Source organism: Pteronotus mesoamericanus, unplaced genomic scaffold (assembly GCF_021234165.1).
Source record: "Pteronotus mesoamericanus isolate MK-2021 breed Mesoamerican mustached bat unplaced genomic scaffold, CSHL_Meso_final contig_74, whole genome shotgun sequence".
NCBI lineage: Eukaryota > Metazoa > Chordata > Mammalia > Chiroptera > Mormoopidae > Pteronotus > Pteronotus mesoamericanus.
The window spans coordinates 5446863-5474153 of record NW_026555247.1 but is presented as its reverse complement, the minus strand read 5'-3'; the positions used below and the strand labels follow the sequence as shown (position 1 = coordinate 5474153).

Below are 27291 nucleotides of genomic sequence, written 5' to 3'. Positions count from 1 at the left end.
CTGTGACTCTCTGTACCCGCCTGCCTGTGTCCACAATTTCTGAAGTAGTGGCTGGCCCTAGGGCCTCAATTCTCTGACCAAATAAGAGTTGTTGATTTTCAGTTTGTTCAGCTTTTTTCTTGTGGTGAAGACAAAGCTTCCAATTTCCTCACATAACACACCAGAAACCTTAAAATCAAACCTGTTTTTAAAGAACAATAACTATTGAGATAATAAAGAGGCAAGATCGAAGCAGGAAGGGGCTGTCATAGTGAGACCAGGTAGAATGCTTCTGAAATTATCCAGGAGTTGATGGGAGTGGAGGTGAAGATTAGATTTAAGAGGTATTTCCAAAGAAGCAATAACAGGATCCAGCAAGTAATTAGCTATGATTAGAAAAAATAGTCAAATATGGCTTATGTTTCTATTTCAAGAAACTGGATATGAATAGGATTAATATGAGTATATTGGGAATAGTCTATTTAAGATTGGGACATACTAGGTTTGAGATGCTTGCATATCTGTTCAAATATGCCTAAAGGTAGTTGGAAATAATAATCCTAATATGTAGAACCAGGAATCTTCCAAAACATATACATAACTGAGCCTCAGTTAATAGTGAGATTATCAATATAAAAAAATGGAGATGAATAAGGAACAGCATGTAACATACATGCCAGCACATTTATAAACCAGTGTATCGTTTTCCTCCAGAGCATTCAAAATTTTAAGCAAATTATTTCTTTTGAGATTCATCCCACATTTATCAACTAGGACATGCCACTTGTGCTAATCTACATGGATTTAATTAACCTCTCAATGAAATCGTATTAGTTCTCTAAATCTACTGTTGAGAACATTTTCTCTCCCTGTAGAATATTTAGTAACACGGGCCCAAATTGCCATCTATGCTTGTGGTGGGCAGCATGCCTCCTCCCCACGAAAGATGGCCATGACTTAATCCCTGGAACATGTTACATTATGTAATGAACATTATGTTGTGTTTTATGTTATGGCAAGAGGGAATAAAGCTTGCAGGAATTAAGATTACTAAAATTGAAATAGGATGATCCAGTGGACGCAATGCTATAACAACGGTCCTAAAAAGTGGAAGAGGCAGGAGAAACAATGTCAGTGATGCAATGTGAGATCCAACTTCCTGATGCTGGCACTGAAGGTGGAAGGAGGCCAAGGAACATGGGTCGCGTCCAGAAACTAGAAAGAGCAAAGAAATAGATTCTCCCCCAGAGCATCCAGAAAGAAACAGAGCTCTGGCAACACCTTGATTTCAGCTCAGGGAGATTCACATCAGACTTCTGACCTCTAGAACTGTAAGATCACACATTTCTATTAAGTCACTATGTTCATGACAATTTGTTATAGCAGCAATACAAAATATCGAGTTGGCCAAAAAAGTTTTTTTCTGTAAGATGGCTCTCGTAGTGTTCAACTTCATTCTAAACAATTTTGTTAGGTTGTATTGTGACAGCTGTCACATTGGTGTGCATTAAGAAAACACTTATCAAAATTGGTGAATTTTTGTGTAGCTATTTTAATACTGAAGATGGAAGAAAGTGCACATTTTCAGCATATTATGCTTTATTTCAAAAAAGGTAAAAATGCAACTGAAATGCAAAAGATTTGTACTGTTTATGGAGAAGGTACTGTGACTGATCAAACGTGTCAAAAGTGGTTTGTGAAGTTTCGTGCTGGAGATTTCTCACTGCACCATGCTCCACAGTTGGGTAGACCAATTGAAAATGAGGCAATCAACTCAAGACATTGAGAACAATCAATGTTACACTACATGGGAGATAGCCAACATACTCAAATAGCCAAATCAATAAAGTTATTGGTGAAAATGAAAAATGTGTCTTTTATGGAAAAACTAAACAGACTTTTTGGCCAACCCAATAGAACACTCTTGTACTAAAACATGTATTAAGAGCATATAATCTTTTTGAACATTCTTCAGTATGGTTTGGTCAGTCAGTAATCAAAGGCTCTCTGATTTGATTGTTTTTCCTATTAAATCAGTTAACTTTACCTACAGTTTTTCCCAAACTTTATGTAATGCTGTGCTTTTGTGGAGATAAGAAGAGAGGAAGGGAGGGTAATACTCTTAATTAAATATGAGACACAGTGAATATTTATATTGACTTGAAAATCTGCATCTCAGAAAGATGCCACATCTGAGAATGTAAAAACCTGGAATAAAATCATGACATTTTTCTTAATCCGCACCCGAGAATATGTTCATTGATTTTAGCGAGAGAGTATGGGAGGTAGAGTGACAGAAACACCGTGAGAAACATTGATCAGTTGCTTCTCCCATGCGCCCCAACCAGGTATCAAACCGACATCCTAGGTGTGTGCCCTGTCCAAGGATCCATCCTGCAATCTTTTTTGTGTATGGGATGACACTCCAACCAATTGAGCCACTCAGCCAGGGCTAAAGCATGACATCTGATTGGAGGATTTTTCAACCTTTTTCATCTCACAGTATAAAAAATTACTAAAATTCTGCAGCACACCAATATATTTTTTGCCAATCTGACAAAAAATTAGCTATAATTTTGATTCACTCACATCAGATGGCTATTGTTGTGTTAGCTGTTGTCATTTTTCTAATTTGACGACCTAAGGGAAAAAAGGTCAGTGCCCCTGGCTACTCAGGTACTGCATGTTCTAAAAATCTTTGCGGCACACCAGCTGAAACCCGCTGGGTGAAGCATTAGTACAAGGGCAGCAAGGCCTAACAGTCTCAACATGTCACCATCTTGATGGCCTCTGTTCCTGGCCTTGTCTTATACTATGGGTTTATCATCTTTTTTATCCTTACCAAAATAAAAATGAGTTTATCAACTAGTTTTGTTAGAAAGGGGAAAACTAGTATTATATAACTGTATACCTGAAACCTAAATAATTTTATTAACCAATGTCACCCCATAAATTCAATAAAAAATAAAGGGGCAAGCTATTAGTCAAATAAATGATCATCCTTCAGCAATGAATTTATCAAAGGTCATTTTTGGTGTTCTTTAACCCATGTGCTCATCCTAGCTTACAAACGCCTATCATTGCTCGGCAGTACAACATTAAAAAGTTTTCATTAAGTTTGGGAAATTCTATACTATATGACTAGCAAACAATTTTAACTTCTGTGAAGGATGAATAACTGTTAATGATAAAAAAATATATAAATCAGGTTTTCTAAAATGGTTTTATTTTTAAAACCTATACAGTTTCAATAAAATATTGCCACAAAATATCTAATTATACAGCAACAGAAAAATACAGTTAGAGGTTATCCAAAAATAAATTCACAATTTTGAAGTTGATATACATGTTTTCTCAAATAAACAATTTAAGAAGTTTCAGACGGTTTTCTTCAACATCCGATACACATACTCAGTCTTTTGAATTCAAACTAGACAACCTCTTAATAACTTCATACATAAGTGCTTCTATTAACTTGAAAATAAAATAACCCTCAAAGCATTGAATTACTAACTTTATTTGGCTCACAAAGCCGAATAAATCATTGTTTTAAAATGTACTTGTGAAAATGAAGTCTACATCTGAGTTGTGAAGAACAAATTTTTTATTTAAAAAGTTGAGTCTTATTGATTTATTTTCTTTCAAACTTATCCTATTTAGGCTACTTTCACAATATATGTTAATTCTGAAAGAGTGTGAGGTGTTAAAATACGAAAAGCTTCTTTGGCCCATTAAATAAGAGGTACTGAAATGTAAACAATTGTAATGATGGCTTTCCAGATGTGAACATCTTTATCTTATTGAGCTATAGTCTGTCCTTGTTTCTCAAAGACATGAAAATTTCTTTCCTAATAATACAAGATTTGATATACTGAGATTTGTTTACAAATGCCTTAAGAATGAAAATTCATGTGTATGTCTATAAAGAATAGTTTCAAAAAATGAGAAGCATTACACAATATTACATCATAAGTTTTATTAATGGTAAATGTTTGCATTTATTTTTTAAAAGCTGAGCTCTTGCTAAGCACTTTAAAAAAAAAAAGCTAATAAGCAAGAATCATTTGCCATACAAAAACTATATTCACAAACAAGACTTTAAATTTAATCAACTAAAAGCTAAAAACCACTGTAAAAAATACAAAGCAAAACACTGCTGAGTCAATTAAACTTCTATCACTGAATATGCTGTACTTAGAATGACACAAGCATACTGAACTTAAAAACAATTTTGTAGATTCAATCTAAGTAAGACTAGCAGTAATACTAGCATAACAATAACATGCAATTTATAATTTCCACCCCCTACTCCTCAAATTTCTTTTAAACCAAATCACTTGAACAAAAGGTCTCTTTTTCATCTGAGAGGGCGACCATCTGTGTTAACCAAACAGATCCTCATTTCATATTAAAATGGCAAACTGAGCCCTATCTCCTCTTCCCAGATGCTACTTACACATGACTTTGCATAATGACTTAACACAGAATTACTTTTCTGGTAACAGTGTCATGGCCATAAATAATCAGTTAAAAAAACTATCAAGTGCAACTCTAGTAAACTTCCTTTAAAGAATTACCCAAACCCAGCACACATACAGTATCGCTATTATGCAAGCTTAAGCAACACAACTTATAAACATGTGCGTGCCTGCACACTATGCCATCTATAAAGTTTTAGTAATGTTGCCAAGTTAATAATTCTTTCAAGGCACTGAAGAATTATGTAGATGAACCTTCCAAAATATAACTACCAATTGCTTAAACTGTTAAAAAGCCCTGAGTCAGAACTTTCAGTAACTTCCTGAAATTATAGATTTCAGCCAAAATGGCATATGTTTATTTTATAGAAAATTACAAGACCATTTTGCTTTTTGGAGAAAAGAAGTCATGTCTATGAAGCAAAATCAGAGAGACTATACAGGAAAAGTAAAATATTCAGCAATGCTATCTTTCATACACATTTTATACATGTCAGTTACAGATTGTAGTTATGTATTTAGGCACCAAATTGATGTGGCAAGTCACTTTTCCTGTATCTACTGCTTAAATCCTCAACAAAATAAAAATTTCAATTTTAACCTTGGGTTTCTATCTCCTCCTTAGTCACAAATGTGAATAAATGCTGGAAAAAATAACACTCTAACAGAAAAGGAGGTAGAAATGCTAATGTAGCAACTTATAATTTTAATTCATCAGCTTCACTATCTAGTTTATATTTTAGTACTCCAGTTTCACCCACTACTAACCATTTATCAGTAAACTGAGGCTCAATCTAAAGGATTTCCCCCTCACTATAGCAAAGCAATGTACACATGAGACAGCATTGAATAGTTTTTCCTCAAATTTAATGTTTTAAAGAAGTACAGCTGTAATTATTAATATGATTATAGTTTTATATATATATGTTAAAGTTCCAAGGCTATATATGATTATCAAGTAATATCAGTAAGCATTCCTATCATAATAGTCAAGCAAATAAAATTAGGTTGCTTTTTGAGAGAAAAAAATTTTAGAAACAGTTACATAGAGACTTAAAGACAACTGACATTTTCAACAAGGCACACATAATTTGTGATAATCTTTTACCCTACCAATTTAGTACAAATTCAAAGCTAAACTAAATCTAATGTTTAAAGTGTGTTTCTTTTCTCTGGTTCAAAATGAACTTGCAAACCCTACCAATTAACAGACATTTAAAACCTAGTCAATTATGAAGGAAGATAATTGTAAGGGGAAGGGGAAGAAATTCTATCATCCCCCGAATTTTAGGTACTTGATATTTACCATGACTTTGGATTTTTCAAATACAAACAAACTGTTAAGATAATTCAAGTGTTTATTTTTATATTTAATCAAACTTTGATCCCACTGTGAGGGTAGGGGAAGGGGTTTCTTGTTTAATGGGTATCAGGTTTTAATTTTTCAAGATGTGATCTGTTTTACAATGTGAATTTACTTAACACTACAGAACTGTACACTAAAAAATGGTTAAGATGGGAAATTTCAGGTTATGTGTTTTTACCACAATAAAAAAATGTAAAAACAAATTCTATTCCAAAATTTGATTTTTACACAAATTATTACTATTAAATAGTTTAGACAATCTGAGAAGGTAAGTGCTTTTCCTTATGGATTTTTTTTTAAAGCAAGTAGTATTAAAGTCTATAATTTACAAAGCAATTGTCAATTAAACTACGTTGAAAACTGATCAAAAGACCTTTCTATTATTGAATTAAATACACTTTCTCCACTTCTTGCTTTGATGGAATCTACACAGTCCCCCCTCCCCCACTTTCCCCCTCTAATTCAAACACTAACATTTCTTTCTTACTTGCTGCAACCCCCTACTCTCCTTCCTATCCTACCCCATCACTAATTCTCTTAGTTCATAAATTTAACTAATTCCTAGTTCAAAAGGGTCCAAAATTCATAACAAACAAAGAACAGCAACTGGGCATCACATAACTAAACAATATATTTCTACTGTGTGAAAACGAAGCAAGTTTTGAAATTTGAATTGGACAAATCTTAAGCAACATGCATTTCAATATGCTAGAATGGTCTTGGAGGCTAAAACCATCAAAGATATAAATCTAAGAAAGTTATTTTCAACATTATCAATTAATTTCGTGCCTCAGTAGCTAGCAATGTTTAAAATTACAAAAAGCATAATTCAGCCAGCTAAACACTTGCCTAACATTCCTATACTAATACAAAATGATTTTTTCTTGAATAACCTTCTTGCTTCCAGGAAATATTAAATACATATAATGAAAAACAATTATAATAGCACCACCATTTCTTAAGTTGTATGTTTTGAGTAACAAAATTGACAGTCTTAGAAAAATAAAGAAGAAAATGTGGTAGGTGTGAGAGGGTAGAAAAAGGGAGCCCATATACAACCTAATGATTTCTCTTATAAAACATGAAGAAGAAATGCCATCAGTACCTTTGGATTCCTTCTTTTTGTCTACAGATTATTTCAAAATACAACTGCATGATAAATTCTCTATGTGCTAAGATGCTGATCATTTTTTTTCAATGTCATGTATCTAGCCCCTGAAGCCCAATATGTTTTTTAATGAATACATGTCAGTTTTGTTTTTTTAACGGATTCTAGGAAAAGTAAAAGCTCTTTGAGGCATAAGATAAAGAGGTGATAATGAGAAGGAAACATACCTAACTGGGAAAGCACTGCCAAGAGACACGTGTAATAAGAGGTAGCAGTTTCACAGAATTAGAGGAAAGTCATTTAAACAATTAAGTTAATCTTTCTCTCTCTCACAATCCCAAAATAAATTTTAAAAAATATTTTCAGGTGCTTGTAAAGGTGAATAGAGAAACATTTTCTATTCATCAAGAAATTTCATCCCATTTTTCCTGGGTGTCTTTGTTCGCTCTGGATAAGGGAACCCCACTTAAATAGAGGAACCCCGCTGGCCAGCTGACAATAATTGGGACACTTGCCATCTCAGGGCCTGTTACTTCATCTACGACAAGAAAAAAAAAAAAAAAGAAAGAAATTTCAAAGTGGTACAAATACAGAAAATCCACCAGTGCATAACACTGTAATTATAGTGACTTTGTAGCTTTTTTAAGTTTTTAAGTTATTGTATCTTTAATATGGTGGAAATAAACAAGTCTGGAAAATGAAGTAGCCTTTTAGGAATATAAGTTTCAGCACTGCAGCTCAGAAGACAAATAAAGATTTAGCTCTATCTAAATCTTTAACTCAAAAAATAAAGGTAGAGCTCTAAGACCATGAAGTTCTCTGGTTGGCCAAACTATGCACGCATCAGCCAGGCAGGTGCTTCCTGCTTACCAGCAGATCTACTAGAAAAGAGATGAGTGACCTAGGGCATGGAAGAAAAGAACAATCTGGACTTACATTATTTTCAAAGCTGAAAGGACATAGTTTATTTGTCTCTTTATGTGATCATCAGACAGATGTTCTTTTTATAACTTCAAAATATGGCTTAAAAATAGCCTCAGTGGCCCTTTATTAGATAACTGAGTGGAGTCAATATAAATTTTCAAATGTAAATTTATAAAAATTTTATCATTCTAAACTATGTGACTCAGCTAAACACAGATTTGGAATTACCAAAACTATAAAACCAGCCAGCAAAGCTTGCCATTGTTTTCACCAGGACCTGCAATGGCAGCAGCCATTAAATAGTCAGAAATATGATGCTATGAGGACTAGAGACTTTGCACTTTTGAGAGTTAAGTTGTTGTAACAGAAAAACTGACCTAAGGATCAGATTCAAAGGGGGAAAAAATCTACAAGATAACTACTCTTAGGAGTGCATTTACACACAGTATATAGTAGACACTATTGTAAATAGCTGACAATCTTAATATCTAGCAGCAATGAACCCCAAGACACTTTTTTTATGTGTATATTCATCCTAGATAAGATTACTCATTCAAAGGAGAGAAAATGATTAGATGTTCTAGAGTCAAAAGTTTGAGTTAAAAAAATTTACAGGTAATTGGACATATTTCTGTAAATGTCCTAGTCATTCTTTTTAAAGTGAGTATTCATTTTTAGGTTATTTACTATGTCTTGGATATTGCTGGCAGTTTAAATAATATCCTTGTCTGTATGTATAGAGAGACTGTTTTCTTTATAGGAAGGCTTACTATCTGAGAGAGAAAGGAAGCAAGGCCTAGAATCAAAATTACTGTCAGAATGAATAGATATGGTGAAGAAAGGATTGCTGACTTTGGACCACGCATTATCCTTCTCAGATCACTGGGGTACCACTATTCAGTATTTTAGTAAAGCTGAATTGAACCTCAGAGGCCAATTAGGGGATTATCATTTCACTGGGCAGATCAAGCCTGGATAAGTAAACACAGGGAAAACTGAGGTACACTTTTCACAGGCATTTTCTTTTTAAAGGCTGGCTGAACACAACAGTGTATAAATTAATATATGAAAGGCAACCATTAATATTATTTAATAGATACTCTGTGACTGAATAATTTTTCTCCCTTCAGTTCCTCATTATAATTGATTTTTCCTTTTCATGTCTACCAGTCATTTTGAAACTGGCAACTGGACTCAAGTTTCCTTTTCCCTTTAAATCTAGAAAAATAAGATTAATGCAAAGTCATTATTCTCTCATTCTTTGCTTCCATTTACTCTAAGAATTCAGAAACAATCATTTGGATAACTTTATGTTTATCTTAAAAAGAAGTCTCTCTTCAATATTTCCTTGATACATGCAACAATGGTTTGACTTGCCCCTTTTATTTGATGCATAACTTTTCTGAGTACCTGTTAACTCGCTGTATGAAAAGTCTAACAAATTTGTAACAGAACCTTTGAGGATTACCCCATAAGAAATTTTCCCCTTAACCAATAGTAAATTACCTACAGAGTACATGGATTTGCTATTTCAAATTAAAACAAACAAAAAAAAACATGACTTCAACCACTGTTTGTGTTAAGTTTTTTTTGTTCTGATACATTTACAGTCTAATAATACTCTAGTAAAGAAACTATAATATTAAAAAATTCATTACAACCTCTGACTAGCTTAAAAGCTTACTAAGATCTCATGACCAAACACCTTAGCTAACAAAACACACTGAGTGTCTCGTTAATACAAAAGAATCCTTCGTTCAATAGCCTTGCGACAAATAGGACATTCGCTCATTCGGTCACCGCAGAGCTGGCACGTTCCATGGCCACATAGGAAAATCATATTCTTTAGACGATCCAAGCACACCGGGCACATTGTCTGGTATGGAAGATAAATAAAGTAATAGATGCTGAGACATTTTATATTTTGAAAGTATAACATGAGACAATTATGTAACATCACTTTCTTTTGTTGCTTAAATTTTAAAAAACTTTTAAATAGTTAAAATATGACCCCTATAAAATATAAATATTGGTTGTACTGTCAGGATAGTATAAAAGGCACTACATAAAACAAATAATGCATAAAAAATACTATATAAAACAAAACACACAAATGCCAAAATCTAATAGGGAATGACTATAAACAGCCCCATTCAGTCTGATTCCATTTCCCCAACTCTAGGTACTATGTTGTTCTTGTAGGCCTACTGGGAAAGGAGGAAATATAGAGATGTCTCTAAGAAACCATGTTAAGCACTATGCTAGATATGATACAATATCAGTTCTATTATCAATCCCCTTTAAAAAAGTGGAAACTGAGGTTTAGTGGGGTTAAAACTTCCCCAGAGTAAGCCATAATATGAACTCAAGTCACATGGCCCCAGAGCTCTTGATTTTAAACATTATGCTGCACTGCACTACTATCCACGTATATCTCCCCTTAGTTAAAAACAATTCACCTTAGCTACATTTTAATAAATCTGACTTCATGAACTCAGAAGAATTTAAAGGTATAATAGATATACTTCTATGAAACACTCTAGGAAAGCACATATTCATTTACAGAAAACATTTTGCATTTATAAAAACATAATTTATCTAAATATAGAGGGTGGAGCAAAAGTAAGTTTACAGCTGTGAAACATAAGAGTTTATTCTTGTATTATTATTTATTAATTATTGTATTAGTTTCCATATAAACTGTAAGCCTACTTTTGCCTACCCCTGTATTATAATATTTATCCTGAATTATACTTTTCCCCAAATAATATAGAAATGAAATAGTTAAACAAGAATGTCTAGACTAATAAGTAAGACCTGAAGCCTACACGAAAATGTAACTACCAATTTTGACAATACCAGAAATCATTGTGGAAAAACACAGCACATAAAAAATGGCATCATGATTTCAAGATGGTGGTAGAGCAGATGGAAGCTACACTCAGCTCCTCCCAGGACCAAACTAGAATTACAAATAAATTAAAGAACAATCATCCTGAACAACCAACTGAAGACTAGCTAAAGAGGAATCTTAAAACCAACGTTTTCAGAAGAAGCCACACCAAGACTGGAAGAAAGGGCCGAGATGTGAAAAGGGCTAGGCCCACTCATTCGGGCGGCAGCTGAGGTTCCAAAGGGTATCTCAGCTACAGTGTGGTTCCCTGAAAAGCGTAGGGCCTAAACCCCAAGATGACCACTCTCTCCCTGGCCCAGAGCACCAGAGCCAGTAAGAGGTACCCACACAGTATCTGGCTGTGAAAAGCAGAGGAGTTTCTGTCCGCCAGAAAGAGATAGGAGTCCACCAGGGCCACATATACCATCTTAAAGGGCTAACGCACAAAATTTCTTTCACAGCCACTTACTCTGGTCTCTGATAGAGAGAGGGTGGCGTGGACTAGAGTCGCATGAGAATAGTCTGGCACTGTGACTTGGGGAAGAGACCCTTGAGGGGCAGCCACCCCAATCCCTATGCTGTTTGTTATTCTCCAATATGACAGATACCATCTTTCTTGAGTGGAGCACTCCCCTCAGTGGGGCATGAGCCTGGGCGAAAGCAACAGCCCCACCCTCTAGAATCCCTCTCACCCAACCCTGCTGAGCTTAGACCCAGTTGAGGAGTCAGCTGCCTTGGCCAGCGTACAGAAGTTGAATTGACCCGTGGAGGGGGTCCGGGCCAGTTCCCCCATTTTCCAGTGAATCTGACTGATGCTCCTACCATAATTATGGGAGATCCTACACAACCACTCACCCAGCTTCCAGCAGACCCAGCCTCCACGCTCTGCAGGACCCACCCCCTCAACTTCTAGTGGCTCCACGCTGCTGAGGTCAGGGCAAAAATCTGCAACAGACTGAGTTGTGTGGCTCTGGGGAGGAGATCACAACCACCACCTTACCTGAAGCCTGAGTGGCACCTCCCACTCACAGGAAATCCACTAGCCCCATCCTCCTGACTCCACCAGCTCTTTCAGTGACTGAGCCTAACAGGCAGCCAGCAGGTGGAAGCAGCTGAAGGTGGATCTCAGGGTGCCTTGGGACTTCTGTTGACCTGTCCATGGGCCTGGTGCTGGTAAAAGCCAGCCTTAGAGCGCAGCTTGGTCCTTCCTGTGCACACCCAAGCCCAGCAGAGGCAGTCACAAACTGTACCACTTGTAGCTCTTGTTTTCCAAGAGCCAGGCACAGGCAGCATCCGACATCGGCCTGACCCAGAGTCCCTCCCAAGAGGCCCAGAAGCAGCACACCCAGTGACCACAGACAACTTCAGAGCAGGATCCATAACTTCACTAGCAGCTTATCCAAAGGGAGATCTCAGTAGGACTCAAACGCTGCTGAGGTGAATTCGGTTTCATGTGGTCAGTGCTGGTGCAGCAGCTCACATGCTGTGGTCAGGGTTGAGCCTCATAGTCATCGAGCCTCACTGCTGATCCCACACACTCAATTACAGGAGGATGGACCACATACTCAAACAAGGGACATTCTGGGAGCACCCAGCTCAGGTAATCAAAGGAGACTACACCACAGGGTCCCACAGGACACCTACTACATAAGGTCACCACACCAAAACTGGGAGTCATAGCAGATCTACCTAACACATAGAAACAAACACAAACAAGTAGCCAAAACAGGGAGACAAAGAAACATGCCCCAAATAAAAGAACAGGAGAACTCTCAAAAAAAGAGCTAAATGAAATGGAGTCAAGCAATTTAACACATACCAAGTTCAAAGTAATGGTTATAAGGATGCTCAAGGGACTTAATGAGAACTACAACACATGAAAAAGGACATAGAAATCATAAAAAAGAACCACTCAGAAATGAAGAATACAATATCTGACATAAAGAATACACAGAAAGGAATAAATAGCAGGTTGGATAAAACAGAGGATTGAATCAACTATTTGGAAGACAAGGTAAAAAAGAAACACCCAATCAGAGCAGCAAAAAGAAAACAATGAAAAAGAATGAGGATAGTTCAACTGACCTTTGGGACAACATGAAGTATAACAACATCCACACCACAGGGGTATCAGTAGGAGAAAAGACAGAGCAAGGGATCAAGATCCTATCTGAAGAAATAATAACTGTAAACTTCTCTAACCAGGTGAAGAGAAAAGACACACAAGTCCAAGAAGCACAGAGAGTCCCAAACAATATGAAACCAAAGAGGCCCACACCAAGACTAATCAATATAAAATGGCAAAGACAAAGAGAGAACTTTAAAAGCAGCAAGAGAAAAAATTACCTACAAGGGAGCTCCCATAAGACTATCAGCTGATTTCTCAACAGAAACATTTCAGGCCAGAAGGGACTGGCATGAAATATTCAAACTGATGAAAGTCAAGGACCTACAACCAAGACTACTTTACCCAGCAAGGCTATCATTTAAAATCAAAGGAGAAATAAAGAGCTTCCCAGACAGAAAAAAGCTAATGGAATTTGTTACCACCAAACCAGTATTACAAGAAATGTTAAAAGGCCTGTATTAAGCAGTGGTAAGAAGAAAGGGGGGGGGGGACCCAGAGAAATGCAGTTAAAAGAATAAAATGGCAATAAATAAATACATATCAACAATCACTTTAGATGTAAATGGCTTAAATGCTCCAATGAAAAAATATATGGTAGCTTAGCAGGAAAAAAAGCAAGACCTATATATATATATCCTGTCAACAAGAGACCCACTTTAGAACAAAAGGTACACACAGACTAAAATTAAAGGGGTGGAAAAGATATTTCATGAAAATGGAAATTAAAAAAAAGAGCTGGGGTAGCAATACTTATATCTGACAAAACAGACTTTAAAACAAAGGCTATACAGTAAGATACAAAGAAGATGCTACACAATGATAAAGGGAGCAAATCAAGAAGAGGATATAACCCTTGTAAACTTATGCACTCAACATAGGAGCATCTAAATATGTAAAGCAAATCTTGATGGACATAAAAGAAGAGATCAACAATAATATAGTCACAGCAGGAAATTTTTAACACCTCACTGACATCAATGGATAGATCTTTCAGAGAGAAAATCAACAAGGAAACAGCAGCTTTAAATGACACTCTAAATCAGATGGATTTAACTGATATCTTCAGAGCATTTCATCACAGAGCAGCAGAATATACATTCTTTTCAGGTGTACATGAAACATATTTTAGGACAGCCCATATGTTAGGACACAAAACAAGTCTTAGTAAATTTAAGAAGACAAAAATCCTATCAAGCATGTTCTCTGATCGTAATGGTATGAGAAACAAGAAATCACAAGAAAAATACTGAAAAACACTTAAAGACGTGGAGGCTACATAACATGTAACTAAACAATGAATGGGTTAACAATGTGATCAAGGAAGAAATCAAAAGAAACCTTGAAAAAAATAAAAATGAGAACAACCCAAAATCTGTGGGACACAGTTAAAGCAGCCCTGAGAGAGAAATTCAGAGCATTACTGGCTTATCTCAAGAAAGAAGAAAAATCTCAGATAAACAATCTAACTTTGCACTTCGAAGAACTTGAAAAAGGACAAAGTCCAAAGTGAGTAGACGGAAACAATAAAGATCGTAGCAGAAATAAATGCAATAGATCTAAAAAAACCAAAAACAATACAAAGGATCAATGAAACCAAGAGCTGGTTCTTTGAAAAGATAAACAAGATTGACAAACTTTTAAGCAGACTCATTAAGAAAAAAACAGAGAGGACCTAAATAAATAAAATCAGAAATGAAAGAGCAGTAACAACTGATACCAAAGAAATACTAAGGACGTAAGAAAACATTACAAACAACTACATGCCAACAAACTGGAAAATCTGGATGAAATAGATAATTCCTAGAAACATACAATCTCCCAAAACTGAATCAGGAAGAATCACAGAATCTGAATAGAGAGATCATAACCATTGATATTGAGGCAGTAATCAAAAAACTCCCAATAAACAAAATTCCTGGACTGGATGGTTTCACAGGAGAATTTTACCAAACATTTAAAAAAGAACTAACACCTAGTCTTCTGAAACTATTCCAAAAAATACAAGAGGAGGGAAGACTCCCAAGCTCATTTTATGAGGCCAGCATTATCTTAATTCCAAAACCACATAAAAACAATACGAAGAAAGAAAATTATAGGTCAATATCCCTAATGAACATAGATGCTAAAATCCTCAACAAAATATTAGCAAACAAGATTCAGCAATTCATTAAAAAAATCATATACCATCACCAAGTGGGATTTATTCTTGGGATGCATCTATTTATTCAATAGGTGAGAAAAAAAATTTTTCATAAAACCTAGCACCCAGTTATGATAAAAACTCTTAGCAAAGGGGAACAACGGGAACATACCTCAATGTAATAATAAAGGCATTAGTGACAAACACACAGCCAACATCGTACTCAATGGGCAAAAAGTACAAGTGTTTCCCTAAAGATCTGGAACAAGACAGGATGTCCACTTTCACCACTCTTATTCAACATAGTTCAGGAAGTCCTCGCCACAGCAATCAGACATGAAGAAGAAATAACAAGCATTCAAATTGGAAAGAAAAAAGTAAAACTGTTATTACTTTCAGATGACCTGATATTATATATAGAGATTCCTAAAGATTCCACCAAAAAACTACTACAACTGATAAATGAATTCATTAAAGTGGCAGGATACAAAATAAATATCCAGAAATCAGTCGCATTTTTATATACCAATAACTATCAGAAAGAGGAACTAAGAAAACAATTCCATCAACAATTGAATTAAAAAAAAAACAAAAACCCTAGGAATCAATTTAACAAAGGATGTAAGAGACCTGTACTCAGAAAATTATAAGACATTAAAGAAAGAAAATGAGGAACATACAAATATGTGGAAGCATATGCTGTGTTCATGGATAGGAAGAATTTACATCATAACAATGTCCATAGTACCCAAAGCAATCTACAGATTCAACACAAATCCTATCAAGATACCAATGGCATATTTCACAGAACATTACAAAAATTTATATAGAATCACAGAAGACCCCAAATATCCATAGCAGAAGAACAAAGTTGGAGGAATCACACTACCTGATATCAAACTATACTACAAGGCCACAGTCATCAAAATAGCATGGTACTGACATAAAAAGACATATAAGATTAATGGAACAGAAGAGACAGTCCAGAAATAAACCTACACCTTTATATTCAATCAGTATTTGACAAAAGAGGCAAAAACATACAATGCAATAGACAGTCTTCAATAAATGGTTTGGGGAAAACTGGACAGATAGATACAAAAAAATGAGACTGACAACCTTCTTACAGCATATAAAGGAATAAACTCAAAATGGTTAAAAACTTAAATGTTAGACTCAGAACCATAAGAAATCATCGGCGGTAAAATCTCGGACATTTCTCATAGCAGTACTTTTTGATATATTACCTCGGGCATGGGAAACAAAAGAAAACATAAACAAATGGGACTACATCAAACGAAAAATTTTTTTCACAGCAAAGGAAACCATCAACAAAATGAAAAGATAAGCCACTGAGTGGGAGAACATATTCACCAAAACATCTGATAAGGGCTTAATATCCAAAATTTATAAGGAACTTATGGAACTTAATAAAACTCAACACCAAAAAAAACAATCCAGTAAGAAATAGTAAAGGATCTAAATACACATTTGTCTAAAACGGACATACAGATGGCCAACAGATATGAAGAGACACTCAATGTTACTCATCATCAGAGAAATGCAAATTAAAGCCACAATGAGGTATCACTTCATACCTGTCCGAATGGCTATCATGAATAAATCAACATACAACAAGAGTTGGTCACAATGTGAAAAAAAGGGAATCCTTGTGCACTGTTGGTGGGAATGTAGATTGGTGCAGTCACTGAGGAAAGCACTATGGAGTTACCTCAAAATATTAAAAATAGAACTGCTTTATGACCCAGCAATTCCACCTATATACCACTTGGGAATATATCCAAATAAACCAGAAATACTTAATTCAAAAAATTATATGCACAATATGTTCATTGTGTATTATTTACAATAGCCAAGATTTGGAAACAGGCCAAGTGCCCATCAGTAGATTAGTGGATTAAAAAAAGCTGTGGTACATTTACACAATGGACTACTACTTGGCTGTAAAAAAAAGAAAGGAAATTTACTTTTTGCGACAGCATGGATAAACCTGCTGCTAAGGAAAATAAGTGAGAAAAAGACAAGTACTGTATGATTTCACTTATATGTGAAATCTAATGAATAAAATAAACTAACAAAATAGAAACAGACTTAAAGATACAGAGAACGGTCTAACAGCTGTCAGTGGGGAAAAGGGTTGGGTCTAGGTGAAAAAGTAGGAGGGATTAAGCAAAGAAAAATAAAAATACTCATAGACACAGACAACAGTATGGTGATTACCAGAGGGAATGAGATGGAAGGAAGTAAAAGAGGGTAAAGAAGAATAAATGGCGATGGAACACTTGACAGGGGTGTGGTGAACACACAATACATTATATATATGATGCAGTATAGAACTGTATGCATAAAACCTACATAATTTCATTAACCAATGTCACCCAATAAATTTAATAATAAAAAATTTTACCAAGTTAAAAAAAATGCAATTGTAGCCTACCTTGTTGACCCCACACTTCCAAAGTAAATTTTCACATTTATTTTAAAGTTTTGAAAAGTAAAACTGCAGAAAATCATGTCTTTTATTTTAAAAAGCCAAATTAAATTAAGTTTTCATGAGTTCTATATAAGTAATTAAAAACTCTTATTTCCAAAAATAAACACATCTGTGCAGCCTGGGTTGAGTTACTTCGAGTTAATACATCTGTAAGAGCACATGAAATTACTGTCTGTTAAAGAGACACTGGGGTAAAGGAAAGATTAGAGATTTAAAATAAAATAGGAGAGTTATTCAGATGCTTTCTCTTTATAACTTTTTAACTCTTTAACTCTTTATAACTCTTGCTGAGGGGGTCCCAGCAAGAAATCCCATCATTCCACAGAAAATATATTTAAAGTATTTAAACACTTTATTGATAAAATGTGGTAATAAAGATAATTTAAGGAAGAATAAATGTTTCTGAATAGTAAACTTTGGATAAAGGTAAAGCTGAATTATCCTTTTAGATCCATATATGGTGTCACTATTTATTATAAAAGCAATTTTAATTCACAATTAAGAGATACAATGCTTTTCACAGAAAGTGTGTCCAAGAATCAGTTTTAGCTTTATATAAGTGTCTATGGAAAAGGAACTGTGGTTCTAAAGAGCTTCAAAATTCTAAACATTTTACTTTATACTAGAATGAGCTAAATATGTTCCTACTTTAATATTCGTACATTAAGAACTTGTATGTCCATATTTATCTTTACTTATTTACTATATAACAAGTATTACTGGGCACTAGATTTCAGAAGAAAAATCGGCCCAATCACAGACTTTTCATCTTTTCAGATGGGTACACACAGACCCATCTGAATTTCAATTTCCCATTTAAATTTCTAATAAATATACCCATTTAATTCTAAATTAGTTACCACAAGGGTCATTAGTTATCCTACATCACTGTCTATTGACAATATTACATTCTTACAAATTCTGATAGAAAAGACAAGTGTTGACTCCAATACTGCATGGCAACACTGATGTAACTATCTACTAAAGAAATAACACCTTTTTGCAGCTCAATCCTTTGAATTAAATCAGATTTAATTGCTGGGTCAAATAGTAACATTGGTGGGAAGAAGACTTTCTTACCATACGTCTCAGGTTTTAGCTAATTTTCATTATTTTATTGTTGCTTTTATTGAGTAGGTATAAGAGCATTTCTGTTGGTATGTACAAAATATAAAAAACAATATGACCACCACCCAGTTTAAAACATGGAACACAGCCTTTTCATTTAAAGCCCTTCCACACATCCTCCCCAATCCTTTCCATCCACTTCTCACTGATAAACACTATTTTGAATTTTGCATTTATATTTCCTTCATTGTGTGCTTGTGTGTATAAAGTATCATATCTAGAGAGAAATATGCATAAATCATAAGTGCACAGTTTAATAAAAGTTCACAAACTGGTAACATGAATGTAATTGATAGTTAAATCAAGAAATGGAATATCAGTATTCTAGAAACTTCTCTTATGCCTCTTCCCCAGACATCTTAGCCAAGAAAAAACCACTACTCTTGATTTTAAATGCCATCTGTATGATTTTTCCCAAGTTTGCATCCCCAAACAATATTCTATTTAGTTTTATTAAATAATGACAAATTTTTCCAATGTGTTTTTTACTAACTTACATTCCTGCCAGCATTGTGAGTTATGGCTGCTACATTTTCTGCCTAAACACTTAACCCTGACAGTTTTTAACACTAAGCTTTTCGCACAGTCTGGTAGGTGGCAAAAGGTACCTCATAGTGGTTTTAATTTTCATTTCTTGATTACTAATGTGGTTGAGAATTTTTTCATGTTTATTGGTCATGTGAGTGTTTCCTATTTTGGCAAGTGCAGGAGTAAATCTTTTAATCAGATTTTACGTAATTGCAAATATTCAAATACTACAAGTGATACGTTAATATGAACCATGTCTATTGTAGGAAACACTAAACTCTGTTTAGTGTAGGAAACACTAAAATTATATGAAATGCCACTCCTAGAATCCTTTTTTACCACAAAGAAATCATTATTACCTGCTCTTTAATGTCCTGTAACTGTTGCTGCAACTTCTGCACATCTGCGTTGACATTGGTATTATCCTTGTCCTTTTGTAACACTGGGATATTTCCACTTGCTATAACACAGATACAACAATTTTTTTATTTCTAAAATTATTACTTTTTCATTAAAAACGAAAGACTATTATTAAACTCCTCTTTATGTAGTATTTTTACATGGATAACAGTTGTGACATTGATGTTATACTCCTTCATTTATAATCTTCACAAAGAAATAGGGTTACACGTTAATTTTTTAACAGCCAGACAACACTCTACAACCAGACTTTCAGGTTTTCCAAGGTTCTACTTGCTTCCTTTGACAAACACATTTTGTGCTTATTTTCCCTGTTCCTGCCCTGTACCAATCCAAGAAGAGAAGCAGCACAGCATTTTAACTAATTTTGGCAACAAGCCTCCTTCCTTTATTCCCAGCTCTCCTTGTTGTTAGTGATCTGAGATGAGAAACTCATGAAAGAAAGGCCATAATCAGTGGTCTACTAAATGAAAGGAAATTTTTATTTCACTTTTCCTACTCTCTAGATTTTTGGTCTTTTATTCTAGGTAATCTATCCCTGGGACTTTTATTCTGCTCTACTGGTGATAAAGACAAAAACCCCTGGGCAGAAGTAGTTACATTCATGTTTTCCTCATCTGTACACAGATCAAAGCAATCAAAGATATCATTCAGCTTATGTCTAGTGCAAAGATGAGAAGTATTTTTACACAGTTGTACTACTAAAAAGGTTAAAGGTAAATAATTTGCTTTTCATCTTTCCACTTGTTCACTTGCTTATACTTTAGTTTATCTACAGTTAGTTACTCGTCCCAAATTATTATTCTATAAAATACTCAAATGCTCTAGGTAAGCCTGTTAGATATAGGAGGGTTAAATTAATACTTATATAAACTGAAAAAATAATTTGTAATATGTTATTATGTTCACCCAAGATCTACTAAATTTTTTCTTAAAAGTAGACAGCAAATTTTATTTAAGCAAAAATACAATAATATTCTTTATATCACAGATGGCAGTATCTTAAAAAACTAATGTATAAAGTTCTATAATCATATCATCAACAAGAAAAATATTTTAGGTTTCTTGTAATGTAAGAAGAGCAAAGCCCTACCTGTTCCTCTGTAAATTCGAGTCATATACCTATGTTTTACAAGAGCACAATGTACTATACATGAAAAGAGATACTCAGGGAAGTTCCCCCAAAAAGGAAATGCTTAAGAAGTCCACTTACAGATATCATCAGTGGCATCTTCTGAACTTTTGCCTCCACAACACATAATGAAAGGCACTCTTCGTTCAACAACTGCCCGACACTGCACACACTTTTTCATCAGGCTAGCACAGTCTGGAGGATAACAACAGGACACTTCTTACAAAAGAGAACATGAATAGCAGGAGGGTTGCCTTTCTCTGCTCATTCTTATGATTTAAATTTAACACAGATAAACTACATTCTGCAGGTCAAACCCCAAACAGTAGCCTATTTTTTGTCAATAAAGTTCTAATGTAAAATAATCAAACCCATTCATTTAAATAGTCTATGCTTCTTTTGGCACTAAAATGGCAGAGTTGAGCAATTGGAAAGAGTTGGGGAGCTACTACAGAAACCACAGGGCCCACAAAATCAAAAATAATTATTATTCGGGAGTTTTTAAGATGGCGGAGGAGTGAATGGGAGTCACGCTGACCTCCTCCCAAGACCAAACTGGAATTGCGACTAAATAGTGGAGAAATCACCTGGAAAGCAATGGAACGATAGAGGGAGAGGAGCCTTGGAGCTGTAGACAAACACTGGAATCAACTTTCACACATCCCAACAGGTGAGAAGTCCGGTGGAGCCACAAGAGGGTGGGCTGGTTGCCCATGGGCACCAGCACCAGAGGGACATTGAAATGGTCAGTTGGATCCCCCTGAGAAGAACAGGGTCTGAACCATAAACAGGGACCCCTAGACTACAGCAGCTAGAACCAGGAAAACGCACAGACAAAACGCAACCCCAAAAGGCTTCCGGGTGCTTTCTGCAAGAGACAAGACGGCTGGAGATGCACAGAGATATTTAAAAGGCCAACGCAAAAATCTGCAGTGGCAGCCGCCTTCCTTGATCTCTGGGTAGAGGTGGCAGCAGAGTGGGCCGGTGCCTGAGGAAAGATGGGTGAGGAAAACTTTGTGAAGAGAACTGAGACGGTGCCCAGCTGAGCCCCAGTGATAACTCACCTCCAACTCTGCAGCTACCATCTCACTCAGGCATAAGTGGGTCAATAAACCTGCCTTTTGTGCACTCTGCACACAGCTTGTGCGCATGTGGGCTGCGGGCTGAGTGCAGACTGGCTGGAAGAAATAGAGGATCCCTGGCCAAAAGGGACACACAGCTGTCTAGAGACCCTTGAGGAGAGACTGGAGATGGAAGCGTTGGGGAAAGAACTGGAGGATTAGCTGGTATTCCCGGGGCTGACTCCCTCCCCACTCCATGGTCTCCATTTTGTGCAGGCATGTAGGCCACACCCCCAAAAAGGCAGAAGTGGGCGCATGAGCCAGTCGACTCAGAAATATCACAAAACGATCTGCAGAAATAGTGGATCCTTGGCTGAAGGGGTCACAGAGCTGCCCAGAGACCCTCGAGGAGAGACTGGAGATGGGGGCACTGGGGAAAGAACTGGAGGAATAACCACAGAGTCCCAGTTCTGAATCCTCCCCCCGCTCCCCTGCCCTCCCTCCACCTCCACGTTCACCATCTTGCTCAGGCGGATTACTCCCCTGAGTGACAACAGCCTATAAGAACAGGACAGGCCCACCATCAAAAGGCACTGCTCCGCCCTGTGGTGCCTAAGCCTGACAGATGAGGACAGAGTGACCAGATTAACAATTATAGGAGACAGACACAGACAGTAGATTCCTGGAAAGCTCAAACAAATGACCCAAGGTCAGACAGGGTCAACAACTGACATCATCAGAGGCGGATCCAGAAAGAGAAGAAAAAAAATTTTTTAAAAGACCCACCTACTACCATACAAGTTTAATCCACAAAGTCAGGAAATCTGGACGGACCAATCTGAAGAAGTAGCAAAAAAAATCAAAAAACAAACAAACAAACAAACAAAAACTCTAACAAAAATGGGAAGAAAAAGAAGTTCTCCCCAAATGAGGGGAAAGGAGGAATCCTCACAGAGAGCTAAATGAAATAGAGGCAACGAAACTATCAGATACTGAATTCAAAACAATGGCTCTAAGGAAGCTCAATGAGCTCAGTCAGCTCAAAGAGAACTATGAGAAACTGCAGAGAAACTATCAGGATCTTACAGCAATCTATATCAACCTGGAAAAGGACACAGAAACTATCAAGAAGATACAAAAGGATATGAAGAATACCATTTCTGAATTGAAAAACAGGGTAGAAGGAATCAAAAGCAGGCTAGATGAACCCAACGATCGAATCAGTGAGATGGAGGATAAGGTAGAAAAAAGCTCCCAGAAAGAACAAGAAATGGAAAAAAGACTCAAAAACAATGAAGAGGCATTTAGGAAAATGCAGGACAACCTGAAACGCAATAATATCCGCAAAATAGGGATACAAAAAGGAGAAGAGGAGGAGCAAGGGATAGAGAACCTCTTTGAAAAAGTAATGATGGAAAATTTCCTCAATCTGAGGAGAGAAAAGGTCTCATGGATCCAGGAGACACAGAGGGCCCCACTCAACAGGGACCCAAGGAGGTCCACTCCAAGACACATCATCATTAAAATGGCAAATGTCAAAGACAAAGAGAGAATCCTCAAGGCAGCAAGGGAGAAGGAGAAAGTAACATACAAGGGGGCCCCAATATGCCTAGGAGCTGACTTCTCAACAGAAACACTACAAGCCAGAAGGGAATGGCAACAAATATTCCAATTAATGAAAAGCAAGGGCTACAACCAAGGCTGCTCTACGTAGCAAGGCTCTCAATTAAAATAGAAAGGGGAATAAAAAGTTTCCCAGACAAAAAGAAGGCTAAAAGAATACATCTCTACCAAACCAGCATTATAAGATATGCTAAAGGGACTGGTTTAAGAAGATGAAGGAAAAGAGTGAGAAAGAGAAAAACACAGATAAAAAGAGAAAGAATGAATAGGTTTCTATCAGTAATAACTCTCAATGTAAATGGACTAAATGTCCCAATCAAAAGACACAGGATAGCTGAATGGATAAGAAAACATGACCCACACATATGCTGCCTACAAGAGACCCACCTCAGAACAACAGATCTACACAGATTGAAAGTAAAGGGATGGAAAAAAATATTCCAAGCAAATGGGCAAGAGAAGAAAGCAGGGGTTGCAATACTTACATCAGACAAAATAGATTTCAAAACAAAGGCCTTAAAAAGAGATCCAGAATGACAATTTATAATACTTAAAGGAAGACTCTATCAAGAAGACATAAACATTGTAAACTTATATGCACCAAACATAGGAGCATCCAAATATATAAGGAAAATCTTGGACGACTTCAAAAAAGATATAGACAGCAACACACTGATAGTAGGGGATTTTAACACCCCACTGTCAAAAATGGACAGATCTTCCAAACAAAACATCACCAAGGATATTGTGGAGCTGAATGACGCACTGAATCAAATAAACTTAACTGACATATATAGAACCTTACATCCCAAAGAAGCAAAATACACATTCTTTTCAAATGATCAGGGAAGTTTTTCAAAGATAGACCACTTGATAGAAGACAAAGCAAGCCTCAGCAAATTAAGGAAGATTGAAATAACACCAAACTTTTTCTCGGACCACAAGGGCTTGAAACTGGAAATCAACCTCAAAGAGAAACTTCAAAAACTTGCAAACTCATGGAGATTGAACAGTAGACTACTAAACTATGAATGTGTCAATAATGAGATAAGAGAAGAAATCAAAAAGTTTCTGGAAACAAATGAAAATGAACATACAACAGTCCAAAACCTATGGGACACAGCAAAGGCGGTCCTGAGAGGGAAGTTCATAGAAATACAGGCTTACCTAAAAAAGATAGAAACATTTCAAAGACCTAACACTATAACTTCAAAAACTGGAGAAACAACAACAAATAAACTCCAGAGCAAGTAGAAGGAAGGAAATAGTCAAGATTAGAGCAGAACTGAATGACATAGAGACGAAAAGAACAATTCAAAGGATCAACCAAGCCAGAAGCTGGTTCTTTGAAAAGATAAATAAAATCGACAAGTCTTTAAGCAGACTCATCAAGGCAAAAAGGGAGAGGACCTAAATAAATAATATCAGAAATGAAAGAGGAGAAATAACAACTGATACCACAGAAATACAAAGGATTGTCAGAAACTACTATGAACAATTATATGCCAATAAATTTGAAAACCTCGATGATATGGACAAATTTCTAGAAAAGTATAATCTTCCAACACTGAAGGAGGAAGAAACAGAAAGCTTGAACAGACCAATAACAGCTGGGGAAATTGAACCAGTAATCAAGAAACTCCTGGCACACAAAAGCCCTGGGCCAGACAGTTTCACAGGGGAATTTTACAAAACATTTAAGGAAGAGTTAACCCCTGTCCTTGTCAGACTATTCCAAAAAACCCAAGAGGAGGGAAGCCTCCCAGACTCTTTTTATGAGGACAGCATCACCCTAATCCCAAAACCAGATAAAGACCCTACAAAGAAAGAAAACTACAGGCCAATTTCACTGATGAACATAGATGCTAAAATCCTCAACAAAATATTGGCAAACCGCATCCAGCAATACATTCAAAAGATTATCCACCATGATCAAGTGGGATTCATCCCAGGGATTAAGGGATGGTTCAATATACGCAAGTCAATAAACGGAATACATCACATAAATAAAAGAAAAGACAAAAACCACATGATCATCTCAATAGATGAAGAAACAGCATTCAGTAACGTACAGGACCCATTTATGATCAAAACACTCAGCAAAATGGGAATGAATGGGGCATTCCTCAACGTAATAAAGGCCATATATGAAAAACCTACAGCCAACATCATACTCAACGGGCAAAAACTAAAAGCTTTCCCACTAAGATCGGGAACACGACAAGATGTCCGCTTTCACTGCTTCTTTTCAACATCGTATTGGAAGTCCTAGCCACAGTGGTCAGACAAGAAAAAGAAATAAAAGGCATCCAAATAGGAAAGGAAGAAGTAAAACTATCACTGTTTGCAGATGACATGATAGTGTACATACAAAACGCTGTAGACTCCACCAAAAGACTCCTCAACCTAGTAAGTGAATTTGGCAAAACAGCAGGATACAAAGTCAACATTCAGAAATCAAAGGCATTTTTGTACACCAGCAATGAAACAGAAAAAGAAGAAATCAGAAAAAAAAATACCATTCAGAATAGCAACAAGAAAAATACAGTACCTAGGAATAAATTTAACCAAGGAGGTAAAAGACCTCTACGCAGAAAACTATACAACATTGAAGAAAGAAATTAAGGCAGACACCAAGAAATGGAAGCATATACCGTGCTCATGGATTGGAAAAATTAATATCATCAAAATGTCCATACTACCCAAAGCAATTTATAGATTCAACGCAATCCCTATTAAGATACCAATGACATATTTCACAGAAATAGAACAGACATTTCAAAAACTTATGTGGAACCATAAACGACCCCGAATAGCTGCAGCAATTTTGAGAAAGAAAAACAAAGTAGGAGGGATCACAATACCGGACATCAAACTATACTACGAAGCCACTATACTCAAAAAAATCTGGTACTTGCACAAGAACAGACACATAGACCAGTGGAACAGAATAGAAAGCCCAGAAATAAGCCCAGGTCTATATGGGCATCTAATATTTGACAAAGGGGGCAGAAGCATAAAATGGAGCAATCATAGCCTCTTCAACAAATGGTGTTGGGAGAGTTGGACGGCTACATGCAAAAAATTGAAATTGGATCATCAGCTGACACCCTACACAAAAATAAACTCAAGATGGATAAAAGACTTTTAAATATAAGTTGCAACACCATAAAAGTTCTAGAGGAGAACATTGGCAGGAAACTCTCAGATACCTCACGCAGTAATTTTTTCACCGATATGTCTCCTAAAGCAAGGGACATAAAGGAAAGAATAAACAAGTGGGACCTCATCAAAATAAGAAGCTTCTGCACGGCTAAAGAAAACATCAGCAGAATGAAAAGGGAGCCAACCGTATGGGAAAATATATTTGCTAATGATACATCAGATAAAGGTTCAATCTCCAAAATATATAAAGAACTCACTCAACTCCACTCCAAGAAGACAAATGATCCAATCAAAAAATGGGCAAAGGACCTGGGCAGACGCTTTTCCAAGGAAGAGATACAGAGGGCCCAGAGACATTTGAAAGGATGCTCGGCATCACTAGCCATCAGAGAAATGCAGATCAAAACCACCATGAGGTACCACCTCACACCGGTCAGAATGGCCATCATAAACAGATCAACAAACAGGTGCTGGTGAGGCTGTGGAGAAAAGGGAACACTAGTACACTGTTGGTGGGAATGCAGACTGGTGCAGCCACTGTGGAAAGCAGTGTGGAATTCCCTCAAAAAGCTAAAAATGGAACTGCTTTTTGATCCAGTGATTCCCCTGCTGGGACTATACCCCAAGAACCCCAAAACGCCAATTCAGAAGAACCTATGCACCCCAATGTTCATAGCAGCACAATTTACAATAGCCAAGTGTT

The 27291-nt window shown here is 36.2% G+C and overlaps 1 protein-coding gene across 1 annotated transcript in view; it reads right to left on the bottom strand.

The window, feature by feature from the left end:
• Positions 1 to 6298: 6298 nt before the first annotated feature.
• MIB1 (MIB E3 ubiquitin protein ligase 1) overlaps positions 6299 to 27291 on the bottom strand; it is a 135534-nt gene continuing 114541 nt past the window's right edge. The window contains exons 19-21 of the mRNA XM_054583439.1: positions 20821 to 20934; positions 19547 to 19647; positions 6299 to 9731 (exon numbers count right to left, since the gene is read on the bottom strand). Coding sequence (XP_054439414.1) covers positions 9591 to 9731; positions 19547 to 19647; positions 20821 to 20934 — 356 coding nt within the window. The 3' untranslated portion in view covers positions 6299 to 9590. The remainder of the gene's footprint in view (positions 9732 to 19546; positions 19648 to 20820; positions 20935 to 27291) is intronic.